Below are 27,363 nucleotides of genomic sequence, written 5' to 3' on the forward strand. Positions count from 1 at the left end.
TAAAACACAACCTAACAGCAATCAAAGGTCGAAAGGTCCAATCTGCGGACCCTGGACCTTTAGTCATCTAGTCCTCTAGTTGCACCATTTTTTTGACAAAAAACCCAAAAAGAACTGCAAATGAATTCTTGGGGCAGATTGAAATGACTGACAGTGATTTACAATCGAAAATGCCTATAAAAGTAAAAATGCAGAGCACAAAATGGAACTATAACAATTAACAGTTTGAATTCCAAATTAAGCAGTTTCATTCCATCAAACTTGCTCCAAGTCAAGCACATTGTCGCCACTTCAAGGCTCGAGATTCTACAATAAAAACATTATGCATTACCATAGTTTAACTAAAACACCAATCTTTAAATTGACAAAGATAGTGCCATCTTCCTAATCTTCGCCATCTTCCTAATCTTCCCCTTCCACCAAGCATGCTAGTCATAAAAAAAATGCTCATTTCCCTTTAATATATCCCTGTGATGACTGCTATAGACCCGGAGGCTTTAAAAAAGGAACCAAACCAAAAATTCCCTCCACGTCAACAGGAACTTCAAGAGCACGGCTAAGGAGCTCTGGCGTGGAGGTCTTGCCTTTCCAGGTGTTGAACCATGGTCCTCCCCCAATTTCTACAGCTGTCATGTTGCTCGTAACATCCAAAATAATCTACAAATAACAAGGACAACAATATCAACTCGCACATTATTAAACATACAATTCAACTATAATTTGAAAAATGACAGTCACCTAAGAAATTTATAAAATCACTTCCAACCGAAATCTACCGATGAAGCCAGTGTAAAGGAGCATCAGACAATAGAACTTGGGCAGACCACATTTTAGAAATGTTGTGGGAAGAACAATTAAAATAAGAAAATATAATGCATGTGCAGGTATTTTTTTTTCTTTTGTGGGGGAACAACCTAGGTGGATGTGGTGTGGTTGAGCTGGGGTCAGGATCTAAAAAATGGTAAATTTATTGTAGCATCCAAAATTTGGTTCTTTCCAATAGACTATTGCCTTGGCAGGTAACCATAGTGTAAATTGCTTGAACAGTATTTTGGTGAAAAACACTAATAGTTGGATATAGATTAACTGATGGCACTGCACATTAAAAAAAAAATCTGCCTATTCATATCCCCATTTCAACTGAAAGTATAGAAAGGTAGAATAGTTGGATTCCCCACCTGACAAACATGGGGTTGGTTATTGGTCATCAACATAATTCCTAAGGCCACAAATAGTGTAACCACAATAAAACAAGGAAAGTATCAAGAAAACTGCATTCGTTAGTCAAATGACATTTTCTGTACTCTTGCCAATTTTCAGTTGAGATATTTTATATGTTCAGACACCTTAGACAGGGTAAGTTCAATACCCTATATTATCTTGCCATGCACTGCAACAAAAGAACCACTTTTACGACAGAAAATATAGGCTCTAAAGTAGGCTGCAAACAACCAAGTCACTAACGAACAACTCAAGAGCTCCACTTGGTAAGGGCTCATTCAGGCTCATTTATTATCCAAATGAACAAGCCTCAAGCCTAATTTTTAGGCTCAATCTGTAAATGAGCTGAGCGTGAGCACCACCAGGCTTTGTTTGTTTCAGCTTGTAAGCAGCTTAATAACTAGCTCGAATGGGCATGTTTATTAGGCTTGTCAAGGAGCTCAATAGTGAGCTCATTAATAGGCTTGTTAAGTTGGCCCAATCCCAAGAGTCCAATACTATAGCCCAATCACCCAAGGAGAGAGGCATAAATCCCAACCCAAACAAAATAGGTGGATGATACTATTATTATTCGGTCATTCATAAAATCAGCCCGAGCTCGAGCCTGAGCCGAGCTCCCACTCTGTCAAGCCGAGCCCGAGCATGCTGAAGCTCATCTTGGCTCAACTCATTTGCAGCCCTACTCTAAAGTATAGGAAGAACCAATCATTTAAGATCTAATATAACGTAAAACTGAACTATGAAGAAAAGAGGAAACATAATAGATTTCTAAATTGACCAATAAATAGCACAGAACTATGGGCAGCTCTTTGTGTGTGTGCGTGCGTGCATGTGTGTGTGTGTGTGTGAGTGTGCGTGCGTGTGTGTGTGTGTGTGTGTGTGTGTGTGTGAGAGAGAGAGAGAGAGAGAGAGAGAGAGAGCTGCGCAAACAACTGCAGGATCAGGTTCCAACCATGGTTCTTCTATGCAAATATTGGGAAGAGTCAGAATAAGCTGACGTCATATACAGTTATACCATTCTTTTCCAATCTGAAATCAATGAACCCATAGCAGAACAGTCCATAATTTTCTCTAGAGAACACCCTTTATGGTGGTTGACTAGTAGTTTAGCATCAAACAAGTGAGTCATGTTATCGAGCTTAAGGAACTGCTTACATTCATCAAGGAGTATATGCAACAGTATGCCTTCCTTAAATCCTTTAAGAGGAATTGGAATTCCATGTTTAACTTAGTCATTGATTGCTGGAGCTGAAGCCGTTAATGAGTCAAGCCTTTGTTTTGTTTTTAGGGTGGACAACCATAAGAGTGTTGAAATGAATTGGTACACCCTAAGTGAAAAGACAGGAGCTCTAAGCTTAGAGAAGGTCCTTAGGCTGGACAGAAGTCTGGGGAAAGTCCCAGGAAGGTGGCTTCACCTCTTTCCTCTTCCGTAGTCTTATGAGGTAAGGTCAAAATAATAAACTGTTGGGTGACCACATCATATTATGATATTTCAAGGTAAAATATAGAACACTTGAGCCTTAAAACCAATTCTCTTAAGATAACACTAACATTTTTATGTTGCTTAAAGCATAGCTAGAACAGAAACAGAATTTTATTTCTTTGATCCTCAATTTATTAATGAGAAACAAACCTTCCCCTTGCTACCATCATTCGTTCGTTCCCACATTTGCAATCTTAAGAGACCAAAACAAGTGTCTTTACAAGCTGGAGCAAGGCCAGCCTCTGCTGTCGGAGCTCGCAATGTGGTACCAGGGTCCTCTGTAGTTGCCTCTAATTCTACCTGCCAAAAAGGGGGAAAAAAATGTTGATATAATTACAGACTAAATATAACTGCTGCATCTATTCAAAAGGTTTGAAACAGGTTTCGTATCTACTGCATGGGATGTATGTTTCTGCCTATCAGGCTTCTCTTATTCAAATCATGGGAAATGGCCAAAATGGTGCAAACTTTATCTCCACAAACATGTTTGTTATGTGAGACTACCAGTAAGGCAAACATATAAGAAGTGCAAAGGGCTTTTCTATACATGCAAGCACCTTATGTGTTTATCTAGCAAAAAAAAAGTACCTTATGCGTTTCATTCTCTGCGGACATTGACCAGTAGCCCCAGGGAGCAATTTCCCAGCTGACAACTCCATTCCATGGAACAAATTCAAAAAAGCTTCCACTATAGTGTATTCCAATCTGCACCAGTCAATATCAAAATAGATACCGTCAATACTAATATATTGAGAAAAGATTGGTTCCTATTTAGTTTTTCATCTTATTCATGAGAAGAAATCCTGTAAATCATATGTGCATATTAAATAAGCAGTAATACATAATTTGATGAAGAGTGGGAAATTGGATGACCTGATCCATTTTCTTTCCCCCATCTTTATTTTTTGTTTATTCATACATTTTTTTTTTTTGTCAGATCATTGCTTCATCACAACCATTTTTATAGCAAGTAGCAAGTTAGATCTCTCTCCAATATCGAAACACCACTCTTCCCAAAATACACATCTTTGCAAAGAAACTTTCTTCACCAAATCAGGCAATTCACTGAAGGAATTCCCTGGTGGCAGAAAGACTGCAATCATAATTTCTCGTGTTCTTTCCACCATCCTGTCTTTCTTCTAATTTTTCTAGCAAATTGAATTTTATTTTCATGAAAATTGACAGAGTTAAGAAACTAAGAGCAGCATTGATACTGGATGTCACACAAAAATGTACCAGTGCAGCAAATGTACCATTGCAGCACTTTCGAAGTACTCAGTCAGTCCTGGTAGCTGTCTCAACCCACCACCAGCAGTCAAAGCAACTTCTCCACTTGCACCTTCAAAGACATTGCATTGAACCTGCAATAATACATCAACCATTTAGATTGAAGCTCTAAACAATTATCCATCAGTGCAGATGCAGACAATTGCAGTGCATAAATAAGAGAGCAGTACATCAATGATGAAGTGACTACAACTGGACAAAGAATGCAGCACCAAACCTACTTTAAAGCAATTAAGAACAAATCAGCGATGGGCGGTCACTAGTAAAGTAACAAAACATTGTAAACCACAGTCTAATTGGAATGATGCAGGACCAAAGTCCAACACAAATCAATTTCAATTCAACTATAAATAAAACATAATAAATTGGATTCTTTACAGAAACAATGCTTCAAAAACAGAAAAATAATGTTAAAAATAGTAATTCCTTAAATAAAATTTCCAAAAATCTAAAAGGTATTATCCCAGCAAAAAAAAAACCTATCCTTGTGTTGGGGAGTGGTGTTTTGATATTGGATTTGTGTGGATTTGGACCAAATACAATACAAATTTATATTGAGTTTTGCCCAAATCCATAAAAATTCAAATTCAAGGTCTATCATCCATGCTCTCAAACACAACCTAAATAAAAAAATTAAAAAAAAAAAAAAAGCTGAATAAAAAATTATGAAAATATAATAATCATTGTCTCGGTGCTGCACTTATATTCTCCCACAACAACAACAACAACAACAACAAAACCAAGCCTTAAGTCCCACTAGGTGGGGTCGGCTAAATGAACCATTTTCCACCAATTTATGCGATCATGGACTATTTCTTTTGACAAATTCAAATGTAGAAATCCCAAGTGTCTTAGAGTGATTTAGGGGATATTTATGTAGAGAATTGTCTATTATTGAGAGAGATTATTTTAGGATATTGTTTCCATCTTTAGCATACCCAATTGTATTATAAGTATAATGTATCGGCTTGTACAAATTATTCATTCAAGAAATACAGAAAACATATTCTGATTTCATGGTATCAGAGCTAGGGTTTCTATAATCTTAGTTAACAATGGCAGAAGGAGCCGTCAACAACAGAGGATCGAGCACCTCTGAAGCTCTCGACAGCGAGACTGAAGCCACCTCCACCTTGAATTCAAATAGGCTAGACAGCTCGTCCTTCCCACTCTCGGTGGAGAGACTGAACGAAAAGAATTTCCATGAATGGGCTTGGTCAATCAAACTCATGATTTACGGCAAAGGAAAGTTAGGCTCCCTTACCGGCGAGAAGAAGAAGCCCTCAACCGACGTTGTAGCTTTGCAGAAGTGGAAGTCAAAGAACTCCATGGTGACTGCGTGGCTGGTGAACTCCATCAAACCTTCAATCGAAAAGACCTATTTGTTCCTACCGTCGGCAAAGGACATCTAAGATGCTATCCGAGAGACATACTCGAACGTTGAAAGCTACTCTCAAATATTTGAGATCAAAACTCAGCTATGGCAGATGCGCCAAGGAGAAAGAGAAGTCACAGACTACCATATGGAGATGACGAGTCTCTAGCAAGAACTCGACCTAAGCATTGAGGAAGAATGAGAATGCCCTAAAGATAGTGCTCGATACAAGAAAAGACTTGAGAATGAACAAGTCTTCGAATTTTTGGCCGGACCCAACCAGGACTTGGACGAGGTGCGAAGGAGGATTCTCGGCCGACGTCCTTTGCCTTCAACTCGGGAAGTTTTCTCGAAGGTGAGGCAAGAGGAAAACTGGCGCAAAGTAATGTTGAAGGAGTCGATTCTGATCGAAAACAATGGGCCCGAAATGTCTACCCCCATTTCAAAAGGAACTCCTACTAGGACAAGCCAAAAAATGCAAAAAGGAAGACCCCGGTGTGAGCACTGCAGCAAACCGAACCACTCAAGATAATTTGCTAGGAAATACATGGGAAGCCCGCAGATTGGAAGCCAAGACAAAACCCCAAAAATCGTGGCTACCAAGCTGCTATTGATAACCCAACCGAGAAACCACAAGGTGAGAAAAATAATAATTCCACTTCAAGTGGCGCATTCAATCCAGAACAGTTGGAGCAACTCTATAAAATGTTCTCTACCATTCAAGCATCGAGTCAGTCTTCCACACATATTCCTTCTGGTTCTTTAGCCCACCGAGGTAATTTTTTGACAACCTTAAACACCATCTCTCATTACAAATCACCATGGATAATTGATTCTGGTGCCTCTAATCATATGACCAATTCCTATCATCTGTTCTCATCCTATTCACCTTGTGCTAGAAATTTAAAAGTTAAAATTGCAGATGGATCACTCTCATCTGTTGCAGGCAAAGGGAGTATTCGAATCTCTGACTCTATAACTCTAGAATCTGCACTACACGTCCCTAGGTTGTCTTGCAATTTGTTATCCATTATCCAGTTGATAAAAGATTCCACTTGCTCCGCTAAATTCGTTTCCTCTCACTGTGTTTTCCAAGACCTATCATCGAGGAAGACGATTGACAGTGTTAAGGAGTGTGAGGGACTCTACTACTTTGAGGAGGTGAATATGAGTAAACAATGTCAAACTGATATTTGTGATTCTACATCTGTTTCTAGGGATAGTGAAATTTTGTTATGGCCTTCTAGGATGGGTCATCCAAATTTTCAATATTTAAGACATTTATTTCCTTCCATTTGTTTAAATAAGACGTCTTCTAATTTTCAGTGTGGGATTTGTGAACTTGCAAAACACTAACGCAATTCCTTTCCAAAATCCACATACAAACCATCCAGACCTTTTACTATGATTCACAATGATTTATGGGGGCCCTCACGCTCTCTTAATCGCATTCACACAAAATGGTTTGTTACTTTTATTGAGATGATCGCACTCGTAATTGTTGGGTTTACCTGTTGAAAGATAAAACTAAAGTCTATTCTATTTTTATCAATTTCCACTCCATGATTCAAAAAAAATTCCAAACTCACATTCAAATCTTGCGTACTGATAATGGAACAGAATATTTCAATAATATATTAGGAAATTATCTTCAAGAAAATGGAATCATCCACTAAAGTTCCTGTGTGGATACCCTTCAACAAAATGGGGTTGCCGAACACAAAAATAGGCATATTCTTGAAGTAGCTCGGGCATTGATGTTCACTAAACAATATGAAAAAATATTTTTGGGGTGATGTCATTTTAACAGCTACATATCTTATTAATAGAATGCCTAGTCGGGTTCTTTCTTTTGTCACTCATCTCCAAAAATTCCAAGAATGTTTTCCCAACTCTCAGCTCAACTCCAATCTCTCCCTAAAAATTTTTGGATGTACTGCATTTGTACATGTTCATGCTCACAATAGGGATAAATTGGAGCCTCGTGCCATTAAGGGCTTTTTTATTGGTTAATCTCCTACTTAGAAAGATTATAAATGTTATGATCCTGTCACAAAAAAAAAATTGTTTGTTACCCTTGATGTCACGTTCTTTGAAACCACTCCTTACTTCCAAAAGCCCTCACTTCAGGGGGAGAATTGGAGTGGAGACCTATTCTTTGATTTCTCTGTTGATGAATTTGTGTCATACACTGAGTCCGTCAACACCACTTTCATTACACCATTCCCTAATCTGTCATGTACAAAAGACCCCACTTAAATTCAGGGGGAGATGCAGACAAACAAAACAACAAGGAGATACTTGTTTACTTAAGGAAGCCAAAATCAAAGAACAGGGAGAATCTTATACTTGAGGCACCAAGAGAGTTGGAATCTGTGATAGCTCCGAGCAACAATGAGTCCATGCCTAATCCCAATCAGGTAATAGATCCAAATGGTCATGATCTTCCTTCTGATAAGTCTGCACCTGATGACATCAATTTACTCATTGCTCTCAGAAAACAAACTAGGTCATGTACTCTCCATCCCATTTCAAAATTCATGTCTTATAAAACTCTGTCTATAGGGTGTCGTCCTTTTACCTCTAACCTTGACAGGATAAAAATTCCAAAAAAAAATACAAGAAGCCTTGGAGATTCCTAAATGAAGGGAAGCCAACATGGAGAAAATGCGGCCCTGGAAAAGAATAGAACTTGGAATGTTATGAATTTGCCAAGAGGAAAGAAGTCAGTAGGCAGCAAATGGGTATTCAAGGTGAAATATAGAGTTGATGGTACAGTGGAATGGTATAAAGCCCATCTTGTTGCAACAGAGTTTACACAGACTTATGGCATTGACTACACGGAGACATTTGCACCAGTGGCAAAATTGAATACAGTTCGGGTTCTCCTGTCCTTGGTAGCCAACTTGGATTGGCCACTTCAGCAACTCGACATTAAGAATGCATTTCTAAATGGCGAGTTAGAAGAAGAAATCTACATAACAATACCATCAGGTTTCACTAAGAAAGGTGAAGAAAACAGAGTATGTAAACTCAAGAAGTCCTTGTATGGACTCAAGCAATCTCCTAGAGCATGGTTTGACAGATTTGCGAAGGTGATAAAGAACCAAGGATATCGAAAAGGGGAATCAGATCACACTATATTTTTCCCATAGTATGAAAGTGGGAAGAAAACAAATCTGATTGTGTATGTTGATGATATAATCCTAACTAGAGATGATACAGTGGAAATGGAAAGATTAAAGAAAGTCCTAGCTATTGAGTTTGAAGTTAAAGACCTGGGACAAATGCGGTACTTCTTGGGAATGGAAGTTGCTAGATCAAAAAAAGGTATTAGTGTCTCTCAGTGAAAGTATTACCTTGATCTCCTGACCGAAACTGGCATGCTTGGATGCAAACCTAGTGAAACCCCCATTGAAGCAGTAAAAAAAGTTGAAGACTGCGGAATATTGGTTGAAAAGGAGAGGTATCAGAGATTGAATGGTAAACTAATCTATCTATCACATACCAGACCCGGCATCGCATTTGCAGTAAGTGTGGTAAGCCAACATATGCATTCACCAAAGGAGACTCACCTAGAGGCTGTGTACAAGATTCTCAGGTATCTCAAGGGTTCTCCGGGCAAAAGACTCTTCTTCAAGAAGTGTGAAAGCAAGGAAGTAGAAGTTTTCACAGATGCTGATTGGGCAAGATTAGCAGAAGATAGAAGGTCTACCACCGAATATTGCGCCTATGTACGGGGAAATTTGGTGACTTGGAGGAGTAAAAAACGGAATGTAGTGGCTCGAAGTAGCGCTGAAGCTGAGTTTAGGGTAGTTGCACAAGGGATATGTGAAGGACTGTGGTTACGGAAACTTTTGGAAGAACTAGAGATCACGGTGAAATTCCCGATCAAACTCTATTGTGATAACAAAGTAGCCATCAGTATCTCTCTCAATCCAGTTCAACATGACAGAACTAAACATTTAGAAGTGGACGGACACTTTATCAAAGAAATGGTTGAAGAAGGAACCATTTGTATGACTTATGTTCCTACCAAGGAACAAACAGCAGACATCTTTACCAAAGGGTTAGCCCGACAGAGTTTTGATGATTTCATTTGCAAGTTGGATATAATCAATATCTATGATCCAACTTGAGGGGGAGTGTAGAAATCCCGAGTGTCTTGGAGTGATTTAAGAAATATTTATATAGAGAATTGTCTATTATTGAGAGAGATTATTTTAGAAGATTGTTTCCATCTTTAGCATACCCGATTGTATTATAAGTATAATGTATACAAAAAACCCTATTTTGATTTCATCAGGGCTATTAAATCTTTATTCACTATCTCATTCCAAGTTATTTTAGGCCTACCCCTACCCCTTCTACTGCCCCCACAGTAATTAACTCACTATTCCTCACTGGAGCACTTTGTGGCCTACATTGCAGTCATCCCTCCCTTATCTTATATTCTATAGGAGCCACACCTAACTTACCGCGAATATGTTCATTCTTTAGTTTATCTTTCAATGTTATACAACTCATCCATCTAAGCATTCTCATCTTGGCAACTTTTACTTTTTGGATATTTTGTTTCTTCGACGCCCAACATTCTAATCCATATAATATAGCTGGTCTTATAGTCATCCTATAAAACTTCACTTTTAATTTTAAGGGTATTCTACGATCACAAAGCACACTTGAAACACTTCTCCATTTTACCCAACCTGCTTTAACTCTACATTACATCATCTTCAATTTTTCCTTCAGTTTGCATAATAGATCCAAGGTATCAAAATCTACAAGTGCTATTTATTTCTTCATCATCAAGTTTAACTTTATTTCCATTATTCCTCCTATCATTACTAAAATTACATTTCATATATTATGTCTTATTTCTACTTATCCTAAAGCCTCTAGATTCCAAAATTTCTCTACATAATTCTAATTCAGTCTCTACTCCACCCCTAGTTTCATCAATCAATACAATATCATCTACAAACAACAAACACCATGGAACCTCATTTTGAAAGCTCTTGGTAGGTTGGTCCATCACTAAAGCAAAAAAGGTAAGGCCTCAAAGCAAATCTTTGATGTACACCTATGGTGATTGAAAATTTTCTAGTTTATCTATCTATAGTCTTTCAAAGCAGATCCTTGATGTACACCTATGGTGATTGAAAATTTTCTAGCTTCTCCATCTATAGTCCTTACACTAGTCATTACTCCATCGTACATATCCTTAATGACATCAGTATACCTACTACATACACTTTTTTTTTTCCTAAAATCCACCATAGAACTTCCCTAGGTACCCTATCATATGCTTTCTCTAAGTCAATAAATATCATATTCAAAACCCTCATATTTTCCCTAAGCTTTTTCATTAATCTTCTTAAAAGATATATAATTTTTGTGGTAGATCTCACAGACATAAAACCAAATTGATTTTCTGAGACCTTCGTTTCTAACCTTAATCTTTGTTCAACTACCCATTCCCACAGTTTCATCATATGGCTCATAAATTTAATTCCACAATAGTTATTATAATTTTGAATATCTCCTTTATTTTTGTATATAGGTATTAAAGTGTTTTTCCTCCACTTATCTAGCATTTTCTTAGTTTTTATAATTGTGTTAAATAAATTATTTAACCATATAATTCCGTTATTACCTAAGCATTTCCAAACTTCAATTGGGATGTTATCCAGTCCTATAGCTTTTCCGATGTTATCCAGTCCTATAACTTTTCCATTTTTCATTTTTTTTAGTGCAAACTTAACTTTGTTAACTATAATTTCACGAATAAATCTCATATTTTTATACTTTTCCTCATTTTTCAATTCTAAATTAAATCTTCTATTTGATTTTCATTAACAACTTACTACAGTAACTTAGTCATCTTTCTTTTATGCCTTCGTCCTTAACCAAGACAATATTATCCTCACTTTTTATACACTTTATATTTCTTAAGTCCTTACTCTTCCTTTCTCTAGCATTAGCAACTTTAAATATATCTTTTTCCCTTTCTTTTGTATCTAATCTATTATACAAACTATTAAATGACTTGTGTTGGCTTTTTGAGTTCGATCTCTGTTTTGATGCTGACAAACACAAATGTTTCTTACGTGCGTGTTTTAGTGCGTGAAGAGGTATTATTCAGGTGACACATAAGATCAAGAAAACATGGAAGCCAAGGGAAGTCTTAAAGCTCAAATCTAACGTATTCCATGGAGTCATAGAGCAAAGAAGGAAGAAGAAGACATATTTCAGTTGTATATGCATATATTTTTCTATATGATCTGTAATATATTGCATATGCATGCATGATATGTTTGAATGCTCAGTTATGCCGTAGACAGACTGTAAGTTAATCAAATGACCTTAGGGCTGACTCTTCGGTCAACTGATGCCAGGTTTTTTAGGGTAAATTAATATGCCTAGACCTTATATAGACCCTAGGTTCCTGTAGTTAATTTTTAACTGAAACAGGACTTAAGCCTTAGTTTGTGAGGTTTCAGGTGACCGAACCCAGGCAAGCCAAATTGCCTCGATCAACCGAATGGTTGACTAGTCAACAAGTTTGACTTGGTTCGGGCAATCGAACCAAATTGAACTAAGTGTCCCCAGGCGACCAAACCTTAGAGCGGTCACTTTTCACCCTCCCCGGGCGACCGAATCTCAGACATTTTGAGAATTGCCTAGTTCAGTCACCCGAACCATTTTTTAGGCACCCGAACTTCAAAATTGACTTTTTCTATTGTGTCTGTTCGGGCGACCGAATCTATGGCTCGGTCGACCGAAACTCTCAGATTGCAATTTTTTAATTAGGGTATTTAGGGTTAAAAATTAATTAAACTTTTTTAATAATACCCAGCGTGTCCCTAACGGTAAAAAATTTCCTTAAGTCTATATATACCCCTTTCATAACTCAAGTTAGCAACTTTGATTAGCCATTTTTTCTCTCTAATTTTATCCTAATCAAAGTTCCCCCAAAAACATTTTTATTGCAAAAACTCTTTCATTGGGGCAAATCTTTTACTCTCTAAATCTCTCTTTATTATTCTTAGAAAATCCTTTCAAAGAGAGCATATATTTTATTTGGACTTTTACTTTCTTTGATTTGCACATAGATCTTCAGATGCATATATTTTGTTTTGTGCAAAGTTTTTGAAACTATAACCCTAGGTTCTCGTATGTCTTATTGAAAATATTTTTGGAGAAATATTTGATTTAGGGTTTAAATCTTCAAAGTCTTCATCATACATATTATGTTCAAAGATTAGAAAAATATTTTGAGAAACACACCCTTACTCTACTGAGCATACATTTCATATCATACTAGAATGTTTGCATTTGAGCTTAAATGTGTACATTTCTGCTTGTATTTAGAAGCACAGTATTATGTACAAAATTGGTTTTTATTGTATGGCTGAACCTATTAATTGAACTGGGGAATCTCAACCCCGTAAATGAGACCAGTTCGATTCAGCCCAAAAATTGAACTGGGGAGTCTCAGCCCCATAAGTGAGACTAATTCGGCTCAGCCTAATAATTGAGTTGAGGTTTTCCTCACCCCGTAAGAAGAGGATGTAAATGGTTTCTGCTCCATCCGTAAGTGAGCAGGTATAGTGGAATCCTTAGGGGGTATGCCCAAGGCGGGGGCATAGGCTAGTTTGGCCAAAACTCGATAACAAATCTTGTGTCTCTCTCTATATCTTATTTAAATTCTTACACTTAAATTTCAGCATGCGTATGAATGTTTGTTTAATATCATAATAATTTGCATACACGCATTTGATTTAAATAAGATATACTGCGCACATGTATGTTTGCTTTCACTGTTAAAACTATTTTACATACACGCGTGTACATTGAATGGGATATGATATGTGGTGAATCGGAGAAATGCTTAATTTAGCCAAAAAATTTTAAAACCCAATTCACCCCCTCTTTTGGGATCACACCAATTCCAACAATTGGTATCAAAGTCCGGTTGCAATAAGCTTAACCGCTATTTGCATAAAGATTGCAACGGCTCATTTTTCGGTGTATCCCTGTTTTGAGGGTCAATATTTTGCAAATCCTCTACTGCTTATATTATATAGATTTTACCGTTTGATTATTGAAAATGCTTTTGTAAAATCAATTGATTGGAGGATTTAGAAAGTATTTGTCAAAATATCCCATCCAAAATGTTTTTAAAATACAAAGTTTCCCAAACCTGAAAATAATTTTGAATTTGCATGACATTGTGTTAATGCATATCATTTGAGTGCCATGCATATCTTTATCTTATGCCTTAGCTACTAATATTCTTGCAAAATTTATGTTAGTTCTTAGTGCTAAGGATTTTGGGAAACATAAGACGTATAAGAAACCAAGAGAGAGATGAACACCACTCCGAGCTTAAATGACTAAGAAGGAGTAAAACTCAAAGGTATATCTGTCCTCCTTGTACTTTATTAATTTCTCAATGACGTGATTCATACTGTTTATGTTGAGTTATATCTTTTTATGAATCATGTATTTTGATTGTATATCATCTTATGAGAAGCCATATAGGAATACTTGTTATACTCATAGGATGTCTATTTTAAATGAAAAGGGGGTTTGAACTTTAAACGCTCAAATAGTGTTTTGTGCTTAAAATTCTAAATTTTGTATACACTATTATCATACTGAAGAAAACCAAGACAATACATGAGCTTTTGTGAGCACATCCAATCTATTTTCCTAATATATGTATATCACCATATTTGGATAATTTGAAGATATTGGCTATCCCCTTCGGATGGACGAAATGTTTTAAACTGCTAAACCTTTTTAAATGCTATACACTTGCTTAAAGTTTAAAACTCTTGAACATAGCATGACTTGTCCATCACACAGATTTTAAGTTTAGGGAATTAATATTATATATATCATATAGCCCTAAATTCACAATGGAACTTAAAGCTGATCCTTATATTTGAAAATTTTGTTATGCCAAATATTGTTATTGAATATGAAATTCTTTAATTGCATAACTGAGGGGGAGCAAGGATTTTTTGTTTAAATCTGCTATTTGAGCTGAATGCCACTATCCTGTGCTTTTTAAATGTTTGCATTATTTAATGGATAGTTTATATTTTATTTGATATATTGATTGAACTACCTGATTGCATGCTTAGTTTAGAATGCCTCCTGCATGGCGGATGCAGTTGATGAGAATTGCATACTGGTAGCGGATATAGGTTCTCGCATGCCTTTAACTAAATGGTATCTGCATGATGCAGATTATTTTATATTGCTTGCTTAAATCTATCAGGTTTCAAGTACATGAAAATTTGGGAAGATATTCGATTTACAGATGAAATGCTGCCGAAATTTCGGTAGAATTTTTCCCATAAATGAAACCATGAATTAGGATAGATAGTTTAATGCATGCCCAAACATTTTTGAAAGGATGAGTGAATCATAATGAAATTATTATTCTCACTCTTTGTTGAAAATGCATGCAAATTAACTATATAGGTAAAGTACATGTCAAATCCAAACCACTATGTAAATCAAAAACATGTACACATTCTGTCATCCTAGAAAGGACTAGTTCATAGACACCGTTTGGTCCAATTTTTTGGTTATGCAGTTTCACTCAGGACTCAAATGGTAAAGCATCATCCTCTTAATTAAACCTACCATATTTTGATGATGGTCCATAAACTTGGACAATTGCATGACTTGGGGGGAGCTTTTCATTTTACGGACTCTCATCGTGTTTTGAGGTGTGTCATCCTCTTTGATCCCCTATTGTATTACCCTTGAGTATAGCCTTAATTGGCTATTGTGTATTTAAATTGAAATGTAATATGTCATGTTGTGTGCTAAATGTTCAATATTTGCTGCATACTGAAATCCTTAGAAAGGATGAAAATATGAGAAATGTTTTTAGTGACTATCATCCTTGAACTTTATTGAAAGTATGCGTGCATGCAAATATACAGGGGGGGATTAAGCCCCACTCATAATAAAAAAATAAATAAGCACTTAATGTCAATAATCTCTTGCATGCTAAGTAATAATTAAGAAGGATGAACATGTGATGAATGTGTTTGAATGAAATTCATCCTTGAGCGTAAATGCACTTATGTGTGCCTAAGACCATACCGGGGAGCATAAGCCCCAACCTTAAGAAAAATTAATAGCACCTGCCCCATAGACTCACTTTCATTGTTTCCGCTTTTTGAGTTCGGAGTCCTTCTAGGTACCATGAATATCATATCCTATCTATATTGCAATAATATTTGATATGGATTGTTCTTGGGGCACATGAACACCATGCATGACTTAGTTTTTGATTTTTAGCGCATGTGTGTTCTAGGAAAGATTTTACTGGTGAAATACAAACAGTTCAACACACACCCAGTAAAATTTGTTTTAAAATGAAAAATGGTACTTATACTGTTTGAACTTCTAATAAATTTTCATACTTTGTATCAGTATGAGTAGCTAACAGTATCTAAGCACGTATTCAAATTTATAAAGGGAGCATTTTTTCTTTAAATCTCTATCTTGTATGCTCACCCAAACTTCTGGCTTAGATCTATTCTGAATTTATCTTGTGGCACATGATTTAATGTAATGATGTTATTGAAAACCTTAATTTGAAAAATATTGTTTTGCCACAAGTTCGTTGGATTTGTCATATGATCCTTGCTTTAAATTTACTTAATTTCTCTGTATTTATATGGTTGTGTTTATTTTTCTGGTCATACTTTGTGTTGTGCTTAAATGCTTAATCAGAAAAATGTTGCTTGCTTGCATTAAATTAAAGTTTTCTTTTCAACAAGCAACCCCTAGTACTATTTGCAAATATCAAAGGGGATATATTTTTATACATACATATATTTATATATATACATTTATAAATGCAAGAATTGAACTTATATAGAATATTTCTATATTTTGCTCGTGTGCTTTATGTTTTCATGACTGTGCTTGTATTATTTTAAAATTTTATGTCATAAAATTATATTGTTTATAAATTTTTTTAGGCTGTTAAATAACTGGTTCATGCATCATTCATGAAATGCATGTGAACTTGTTAGATCATGTTTATGCTCAAACCTATTTTTTCATATGCCGTATGCTTTTTAAATTCTAATCTTTGCAAGGTCTTACGTTGTGCTTAAATTGAAATGGTTTGTGTATATTATTTATCTGATCTCGTTCATTATGTCCTTTTAAATTTGAATGACCAGTTAAACTATTGTGTGTGCTTCATTGCTATATTTTTAACAGTTATAAATTGTCTATACCCAAATCTTATACTAAAAAGAAAGAGAGTTTTATAAGTAAAATAAAAAAAAAAATTATTTTCAAAAGGGGGGAGTTCTCTTTGCTACATCTATGATTAAATGATAAAATATTTTTCACTTAGCTTAGCCTTTTTTGCTTATGCCAAAAGGGGGAGAATTTTAATAAGCAAAATGTTTATGACCAAAAGGGGGAAGCTTTCTTTAGGGACAAATCACATAGGGGCAAATATCTGAGTCTGTACTTGAATGCTAAAATTAAATGCATGATCATTTACAATGTCTTCTTTCATGAATATGCTTGAACTTTACTGCTTATATTTTCCATGCATACTGTTGGGGAGAACCTTTTCAGGTTATACCCATTTTGTTCTTATGTGTTTGTCATTATCAAAAAGGGAGAGATTGTTGGCTTTTTGAGTCTGATCTCTATTTTGATGCTGATAAACACAAGTGTTTCTTATGTGCATGTTTTAGTGCGTGAACAGATATTATTCAAGTCACACATAAGATCAAGAAAACATGAAAGCCAAGGGAGGTCTTAAAGCTCAAATCTAGCGTATTCCATTGAGTCAAAGAGCAAAGAAGGAAGAAGAAGACATATTTCAGTTGTATATGCATTTATTTTATTACATGGTCTATAATATATTGCATATGGATGCATGATATGTTTGGATGTTCAATACTGTCGTAGACAGACCATAAGTTAATCAAATGACCTTAGGGCTGACTCTTCGGTCGACCGACGTCAGGTTTTTGAGGGTAAATTAATATGCCTAGACCTTAAATAGACTCTAGATCCTAGCACTTAATTTTTAACTGAAATATACTTAGACTTTAGTTTGTGAGGCTTCAGGCGATTGAACACAGGCAAGTCAAATAGCCTCGGTCAACCGAATGGTTGACTAGTCAACAAGTTTGACTTGGTTCAGGCAACCGAACCTTAAAGCGGTCACTTTTCACCTTCTCCGGGCGCCCAAACTCCACGTTCAAAATACCCTCGGACGACCGAACTTGAGACCAGGCGACCGAATCTCAGAAATTTTGAGAATTGCCTAGTTCAGCCACCCGAACCATTTTTCAGGCACCCGAACTTCAAAATTGACTTTTCCTATTGCATCTGTTCAGGGGACCGAGTGAAACTCTCGGGTTGCAATTTTTTAACTGGGGTAATTAGGGTTAAAAATTAATTAAACTTTTTTAATAATACCCAACGTGTCCCCAACGGTAAAAAATTTCCATAAGTCTATATACACCCCTTTCATAACTCAAATTAACAACTTTGATTAGCCATTTTTTCTCTCTATTTTATCCTAATCAAAGTTTCCCCCAAAAACATTTTTATTGCAAAAACTCTTTCATTGAGGCAAATCTTTTACTCTCCGAATCTCTCTTTATTATTCTTTAGAAAATCCTTTCAAAAAGCGCATATATTTTATTTGGGCTTTTACTTGCTTTGATTTGCACATAGATCTTTAAATGCATATATTTTGTTGTGTGCAAAGTTTTTGAAACTATAACCCTAGGTTCTCGTATGTCTTATTGAAAATATTTTTGGAGAAATATTTGATTTAGGGTTTAAATCTTTGAAGTCTTCATCATACATATTATGTTCAAAGATTGGAAAAATATTTTGAGAAACAACCCCTTACTCTACTGAGCATACATTTCATATCATACTAGAGTGTTGGAATTTGAGCTTAAATGTGTACATTTCTGCTTGTATTTAGAAGTACTGTATTATGTACAAAAATGATTTTTATTGCATGACTGGGTTCAGCCTGTTAATTGAACTGAGGAGTTTCAGCCCCATAAATGAGACTAGTTAGGTTCAGCCCGAAAATTGAACTGGAGAGTCTAAACCCCGTAAGTGAGACTAGTTCGGCTCAGCCTAGTAATTGAGCTGGGGTTTTCCTCACCCCATAAGGAGAGGATGTAAATGGTTTCTGCTCCACCCATGAGTGAGTAGGTATAGTGCAATCCTTGGGGGGTATGCCCAAAGCGGGGACGTAAGCTGGTTTGGCCGAACCTCGATAACAAATCTTGTGTCCCTCTCTTTATCTTATTTAAATTCCTGCACTTAAATTTCAGCATGTGTATAAATGTTTGTTTAATGTCATAATAATTTGCATACACACATTTGATTTAAATAAGATATACTGCACACATGTATGTTTACTTTTACTGTTAAAATTATTTTACATACACGCATGTACATTGAATGGGATATGATATGTGGTAAATCAGCGAAATGCTTAATTTAGCCAAAAGTTTTTAAAACCCAATTCACCCACCCCCCCTCTTGGGATCACACCAATTCCAACAATTTGTGTTTAGCTTCACTAACAGCCTTTTTTGCATTTTTCTTGTCTCTTTATACTTTTCAAAGTTATTCATGCGTCTACATTTTCGCCACATTTTATACCAAATTATTTTTGTCTTACGGCCTTTTGGACATCTTTATCCCATCACCACCTTTCTTTGCTATTCGAGAATCTTCCCCTTGATTAACCTAAAATCTCTCTTGTTATCTTTTTAATAGAGCTAGTCAATCTACTCCAAAGAGTATTTGTATCTATCCCATCCTCTATAGTCCAATCCCCATCTTTGATCATTTTATCTTTAAATTATATTTTCTCCCTTTAGGTTCCACCACCTAGTTCTCTTACACTAGTTTCTTTTATCATTTTTCTTCCATTTTTTAATACATATATCTAACACTAAGACTCTATGTTGTATGGCTTTACAAACCTTACATGATAAACAATCTACCCTCCTAGTTATTTAAAAAAAGTAAAAAAAAATCTATCTAGCTTCTATTCTGTCCTCTTTTTAAGGGTTATTAAGTGTTTTTCTCTCTTCTTAAAACAAGTATTCATTATAATAAAATCATATGACTTAGTAAAGTCTAAGATCATCTCCCCAGACTCATTTTTGTCTCCATGTTCATATCCTCTATATATCCTCTCATAACCTTTATTATCCCTTCCAATGTATCCATTCAAAGCTCCTCCTATGAATATTTTCTTAGCCCCTTGTATGCCTTGTATTATACTATCCATATCTTCCCAAAATTGTCTCTTAAGATTTTCTGCTAAGCCTACTTGAGGAGCATCGGCACTATGATATTTATTATCTCTTGGCTTAATACCATCTTGATTTTTATAATTCTATCCCCAACTCTGTTTACATCAACAACGCTATTCTTTTAAGTTTTTGTCTATAATAATTCATACTACATTCTCATTTTTTTCTTTTCCTGTGTACCAAAGTTTAAATCTTGATTTATCAATTTCTCTATCCTTCTCCCCCATCCACTTAGTTTCTTGAAGGAAAATTATGTTAATTTTTATTCTAATCATTGTGTCCACAATTTCCATGTTTTTACCCGTAAGCGTCCCTATATTCCAAGTTGCTAATCTAATCATAGTTTCCTGAACTAGCTTCTTTACCAGCCCATGTCCAAAATGATGCAAGAACCCTCGCATATTTGACATTGTACCCAAACACCGACACGACACGTCTCTTCGAGGCGATGACCTATGCCCACCCTCGCCCACTTTTCGCTACACCCAGATGGTACAAGTGCTATGCGTTGCTTGTAGGGGACGCCCCAACAAATATTCGGTAAGGATTCATATCATAGTGGTCTAACAAATTTTACGTTAGCTGTCAACTACCTAACACAACCCTCCTCCATTACCCGAGTTTAGAACCGGCTATGCGTGAAAAAAATTAGGACATTAAGTGCATCACAGGAAAAGTTATCTATAGTCTCCACAACTAGAAAGAATTTGAACTCCAAATTTTATTATATATCCAAATTATCAAGAACCAAGATTGTGGCAAGACTTGAATGATACTAATGCAATTTGTAGGCTTCAAATTTCAAACCAAAATGGGATTATATGATGAACACTGGAGGAGCAACTAAAAAATTTACACAGAATGATGAAGCCAATATTAGGGTTATTCGCGGATCGGGTTGGTTTGGTACTCGGGTTGGCTGAATCAAATTGGTGGTTTGCTCTTACTCTTTCGAAGAAACAAATAATGTAGAAGTATATGAGTGAGATTGGATGATGCAAGAGCAACATCAATGATCTAAAGCCATGAGAGAGAAGAGAGGAAAGGGAAGAAGGAAAAGGAAGATAGGGTAGTGGACATACAAAGAGGAACCACACATTCACTTTCTCAATTCAAATTCAACAACCACCTTCTACATGGCTTTCACACACTATTTATAACAAAGGCCTCTAAAACATGAAATTACACATATACCCCTAAAACTACATTAACTTACAAACATTCCCCTTAAAATCCACAGATATTACAAACAAGCCCTCAAAATACATAATCCTACTACAAGCAAACAAAATGCACACAACAAACAACTAATTAACCAAGCAGATTTGGGTTTAGGACCTAATAAACCATTGACCTATGCTTCAACATAGGCTTCCAAATTGGGTCCAAATGATCCATCCAAATACCCACTTCTCATCCTACATCAATACCCTCCTTCCCCAAAGAACTCAGCTTTGTCAAGTTGTGGAAAGAACAAAGACTCCATCACCATAAATGGGATCATCTCGCTTCATAAGAAAGGAACCAGCAATATGCTTCAACTTGGAGAGTGAAAAAGATCGAGATGGCATCAACTTATACTTCTTAAACAAGAATTCTCATATCTATCATGTATAACCTCCCCATCAAATAACCATGGGCGGCCCAAAAGGATGTGACAAATTTTGAGAGGAATGATATCACATTGTGTTGTCTCCACAATGGAACCAATTTTGAAGGTATGTAAGCAATAAGCATGGACCTTCAAGTTGGTATTGTTCACCCAAGAAAATTTGTATGGTTCAGGATGAGGCTCAACTTCCAAATTTAACTTCTTCACATCTTCTTCAGAAACTAGATTTGTGCAACTACCAAGATCAATAATAGAAGTGCAAAAGCGGCTTTTGACAAATCACCTGAGTTGAAAGATGTTAGTTCGCCTCCAATCTTCTTTTTCTTCAACCTTGCGGGACGAGAGCATATGTCGAAGCACTAAAAAAATTTAAAATAATAATGATAATAATTCACATTGCCAATCATCATCTAAGTCACTTGAGATCTTTGTTTCAGGTTCAACTACTTAAGCACCATCATCCTCATCTTCTTCTTTTCCTGCAACAGCCACGACCTGGATAGGGCATTGTGTAGCTCGATGCCCAAAACCTTGACTTTAAAGCATGTGAGTGATGGTTGGCCCTTAGAAGTTCTTCTGGAATGCTTAAGAATCTTTCGAGGGGTATTAGCTTGAACTCCTTTTCCCAATTGCAATGTATTCTCTCATACAACTCCACTATTACTCTTCTCAAACCGAAGGGTTGATGTAGCTCTAGGAGGATTATGTTGCATCTCCAACCCAATCTAAGTGGCAACCTGTACTGCATCTCCAACTGCAATAAGACGACATGCAGCAAGCTTAGAGGCAATGGTTAGCTTCAACCCTATACAAAGCATTCATCACATCCGCTTCCCATCCTAATGTCAACATGAGTAACCAAATGATAGAGTCTACTAGGGTACCCTGTCACAGTTTTTCTTCTTGCTCCAAATCAAAGATTGGAGATGAACATGCTGCTGATAATTAGGGGGCACAATTTGTTCCTGCATGGCTCAGATCATCTCATCACATGTTGTAATCCCACAAAATTTCCTTCTTCTAATGATTACTTCTTGTTTAATCCACCAAATTCAAGAAGTTCCCTTCAATTTTGATTCAGCCAAATACAATTTTATAGCCTCGTTCATGTCATACCATTGGAAATAATATCTAAAACAATACACCCAACCATCAAATTCATCAAAAGAACCACCACCATTAAAATCTGAGACTTCTGAGTTTAATCCCCTTACTCAAATGATTATTTGAGCCTTCACATAACTCAAACGTATAAGGGACAGCAGCTATTCCACCATCTTTTTTGGTAGGAAAATCATGGGCCTTTTACCTAAGGCTGCAAGTTCAGTTGTTAGCCTATTCAAAGTACTGGTAGTAGTCTCCAAAGCATTTTCCATGTTTGTTTTGAACCTAACCGGACAATAATTCTACCTTTCAGACAATTCAACATCCTTCACCACGTTGTAATTATATATCACCAAGGATTCTTAGATGATTTACAATCCTCAATCTATTCATGCAAAATCACAAGCTTCACTATCAATTTCTATAGATCAATCTTCAAGTAAAACAAGCCCCCATAAACAACTTACAAATGGCAGCAATTTGGTCCGGCTTTTGTTGTTGGCAAGCAAATTTCTAGCCTTTCAAATCAAATTGTCACGCTTGCTCACAAAATATCAAGCCCATAATCAAAATATCACATTGCAGGTCAAAATGTCATAAAGAAAACCCAAAATATCGTGGCTGGAGGCAATGTCTCAAGAAACTGGAAAAAACACAGAAAGTTTGGATGCAGTCCCATGAATGTTGCTGGTGTGTGACGCACGTGTACCACTGTTGGTGACCTTCCAGCAATGAAAACTTCAGGCGAGTATAGATCTGGTTGTGGGGATTAAGTGGTGGTGTGATGAGAAAAAGAAGAAGAAGATAAGGAGAGAAGAACAAGACAGAAGAGAAGACAAAAGGGGACACTGGCAGCAGGGACAAAACAGAGAGGAGAGGGTTTAGATCAGAAGCAGAAAGTGGGAAAGTGGAACATGGGAAAGACAAGTTACAAAACAGAGGTGAGAAGGAAGAAGAGAAGAAAAGAAAGAGAAGAAGAGGAAGAGAAGAAGAAGGAGAGAAGAAGAGTGAAAGTGGAAGATGGAGGAATTGGTATGGAAAAATGGAGATCAATTATGCGTTCTGATGCACTTAATGTCCTAATTTTTTCACACACAACCGGTCCCAAGCCCAAGTAAAGGAAGAGGGTTGCGTTAGGTGGCTAACAGGCAGCGTAAAATTTGTCAGATCACTATAATATGAATCCTTACCAAATATTTGCTAGGGCGTGCCCTACGAGCAGCGCATTGCACTTAAACCACCCGAGTGTAGCGAAAAGTGAGTGAGAGTGGGCTAGGTCGTTGCCCCAAAGCAATGCGCCATGTCAGCGCCCGAGTACGGAGTCAAATATGCAAGGTTCTTGTATCATTCTAGAAGTGGGCAGGTAAAGAAGTTAGTTCGGGATACTAGGATTAGATGAGTAACTTGGAATATAGGGGCACTTACGGGTAAAAGCATGGAAATTGTGGATACAATGATTAGAAGAAAAATTAATATAATTTGCCTTCAAGAAACTAAGTAGGTGGGGGAGAAAGCTAGAGAAAATGATAAATCAGGAACTTTGGTACACTAGAAAAGAAAAACATAAGAATGGAGTAGGAATAGTAGACAAAAACTTAAAAATAGCGTTGTTAATGTAAACAGAGTAGGAGATAGAATTATAAAAAACAAGGTGGTATTAGGCCAAGAGATAATAAATATCATTAGTGCTTATGCTTCTCATGTAAGCTTAGTAGAAAATCTTAAGAAACAATTTTGGGAAGATATGAATAGTATTACACAAGGCATACCAAGGACAGAGAAAATATTCATAGGAGGAAATCTGAATGGACACGTTGGAAGGGATAATAAAGGTTATGAGAGGATACATAGAGCATATGAATATGGAGACAAAAATGAGCTTGAGTAAATGATCTTAAACTTCCCTATGTCATATAATTTTATTACAATGAACACTTGCTTTAAGAAGAGAGAAGAAAACTTAATAACCTTTAAGAGTGGACAAAATATAAATCAAATAGATTTTTTTTAACTAGGAGGGTAGATCTTTTATCATACAAGGATTGTAAAGTTATGCCAAGTGAAAGCCTAACCACACAACATACAGTCTTGGTGTTAGATATATGTATTAAAAAAATGGAAGAAAAATGACAAAATAAACCAGTGTAAGAGAACTAAGGGGCGAGAACTAAAGGTAGAAAATATAATAAAATTTTAAGATAAAATAATCAAAGATGGGGATTGACTATAGAGGATGGGATAGATGCAAATACTCTTTTAAGTAGATTAGCTAGCTCTATTAAAAAGATAGCAAAATATATTTTAGGTAAATCAAGGGGAACATTCTCGAATAGCAAAGAAAGTTGGTGGTGGGATAAAGATGTCCAAAAATCTATAAAGACAAGAAGAATTTGATATAAAACATGGCAAAAATGTAGAAACATGGATAACTTTGAAAAGTATAAAGAGACGAGAAAAGATGCAAAAAAGGTTGTTAGTGAAGCTAAACACAGATCATAAAATAGTGTGTATGATAGATTAGATACAAAAGATGGGGAAAGAGATATATTTAAAGTTGCTAAAACTAGAGAAAGGAAGAGTAAGGACTTAGGAAATGTAAAATGCATAAAAAGTGAGGATGATATTGTCTTGGTTAAGGACGAAGACATAAAAGATAGATGGTGAAGTTACTTTAGTAAGTTGTTTAATAAAAACCAAAGCGAAGGCTTAAACTTAGAATTGACAAATGAGGAAAAGACTAAAAATATGAGATTTGTTCGTAAAATTAGAGTTAACGAAGTTAAGTTTGGACTAAAAGAGATGAAAAATGGAAAAGCTATACGATTGGATAACATCCCAGTTGAAGTTTGGAAATGCTTAGGTGATAAGGGAATTATATGGTTAACTAATTTATTTAACGCAATTATAAAAACTAAAAAAATGTCAGATGAATGAAGGAAAAACACTTTAATACTTATATACAAAAATAAAGGAGATATTCAAAATTGTAAAAACTATTGTGGAATTAAACTTATGAGTCATATGATGAAACTATGGGAAAGGCTAATTGAACAAAGATTAAGGTTAGAAACGAAGGTATCAGAAAATCATTTTGGTTTTATGCTTGGGAGATCTACCACAGAAACTATATATCTTTTAGAAGATTAATGGAAAAGTTTAGGCAAAAGAAGAGGGACTTGAATATAGTATTTATTGACTTAGAGAAAGCATGTGACAAGGTATCCAAGGAAGCTCTATGGTGGGTTTTAGAAAACAAGGGTGTATGTAGTAGATATACAGATGTCATTAAGGATATGTATGATGGAGTAATGACTAGTGTTAGCACTATAAATGCATAAACTAAAGAATTTCCAATCACCATAGGTGTACATCAAGGATCTGCTTTGAGCCCTTATCTTTTAGCTTTAGAGATGGGCCAACTGACTAAGAGCATTCAAAATGAGGTTTCATAGTGTATGTTGTATGCAGATGATATTGTATTAATTGATGAAATTAGGAGCGGAGTAGAAGCTAAGTTAGAATTATGGGGAGAAACTTTAGAATCTAAAGGCTTTAGGATAGGTAGAAATACAACTAAATACATGAAATATAATTTCAAAAATGGTAAGAGGAATATTGAAGACAAAGTTAAACTTCATGATGAAGAAATAAATAGCACTTGTAGATTTTGATACCTTGGATCTATTATGCAAGTTGAAGGAGAAATTGAAGATGATGGAATGCATAAAGTTAAAATAGGTTGGGTGAAATGGAGAAGTGTTTCAAGTGTGCTTTGTGATTGTAGAATACCCTTAAAATTAAAAGGAAAGTTTTATAGAATGACTATAGGACCAATTATGCTATATGGATCAGAAAGTTAGGCAACGACGAAGAAACAGAACATCCAAAAAGTAAAAGTTACCGAGATGAGAATGCTTAGATGGATGAGTTGTATAACACTGAAAGATAAATTATGAAATGAACATATTCACAGTAAGTTAGGCGTAGCCCCTATATAGGATAAGATAAGGGAGGAATGACTCAAATGGTTTGGACACTAGCAATGTAGGCCACATAGTGCACCAATGAGGAAGAGTGAGTTAATTACTATTGGGACAGTAGAAGGGGTAGGGGTAGACCTAAAATAACTTGGAATGAGATAGTAAGTAAGGATTTAATAGCCCTGAATTAGTCAAAAGAAATGGTCAATGATCGCATAAACTGGTGGAAAATGATTCATATAGCCGACCCCACCTAATGGAGCTTAAGGCTTGGTTTTTGTTGTTATACTAAATGATGCAGAAGCAGCATCAATGATCAGCAACCATGAGAGATAGGAGGGAGGAAATGGGAAGAAGTAAAAGTGAAAGGAAGGGAAGGGAAGGACATACAAGGGGGAAACACGCTATCACTTTCACAATTCAAATTCAACAACCACCTTCCACATGGCTATCACACACTATAAGTAACAAGGCCTCTAGCACATGAAATTAAGCATATACCCTTAAGGATAAATGAAATTTCAAACGAACCCTTAAAATACACAAATATAACAAACAAGCCCCCCAAAATACATAACCCTACTACAAGCAAACTAAGCACACACAATAGACAACTAATTAAGTAATTAACTAAGCATATTTGGGTTAACGACCCAATAAACCATTGACCCTATTCTTTGACACTGGGCTCCAATTTGGGTTGAAATGATCCATCCAAATACCCGCTTCTCGCCCTACATTAAAAATTGTAAAACATATGCAAGAGCAAGGGAAATAGAATGTGAATTTAACCTATGAATGATCTCGCAAACAAAGATAGGATAACTGTCAAAGCAAATGATGCAGTGTAATCCTGTTACTTTTAACCCACTAGAAAACAAATATGACAAACTCATTTAGTCAAGTTAAGTCTCTAATGGCTCGAAATTCACATA

At 35.9% G+C, this 27,363-nt stretch overlaps 1 protein-coding gene across 1 annotated transcript in view; it reads right to left on the reverse strand.

The window, feature by feature from the left end:
• Positions 1-224: 224 nt before the first annotated feature.
• LOC131151929 (tocopherol cyclase, chloroplastic) overlaps positions 225-27,363 on the reverse strand; it is a 47,791-nt gene continuing 20,652 nt past the window's right edge. The window contains exons 7-10 of the mRNA XM_058103432.1: positions 3,958-4,065; positions 3,293-3,409; positions 2,855-3,004; positions 225-657 (exon numbers count right to left, since the gene is read on the reverse strand). Coding sequence (XP_057959415.1) covers positions 481-657; positions 2,855-3,004; positions 3,293-3,409; positions 3,958-4,065 — 552 coding nt within the window. The 3' untranslated portion in view covers positions 225-480. The remainder of the gene's footprint in view (positions 658-2,854; positions 3,005-3,292; positions 3,410-3,957; positions 4,066-27,363) is intronic.

This window comes from Malania oleifera, chromosome 3 (assembly GCF_029873635.1).
Source record: "Malania oleifera isolate guangnan ecotype guangnan chromosome 3, ASM2987363v1, whole genome shotgun sequence".
Taxonomy (NCBI): domain Eukaryota; kingdom Viridiplantae; phylum Streptophyta; class Magnoliopsida; order Santalales; family Ximeniaceae; genus Malania; species Malania oleifera.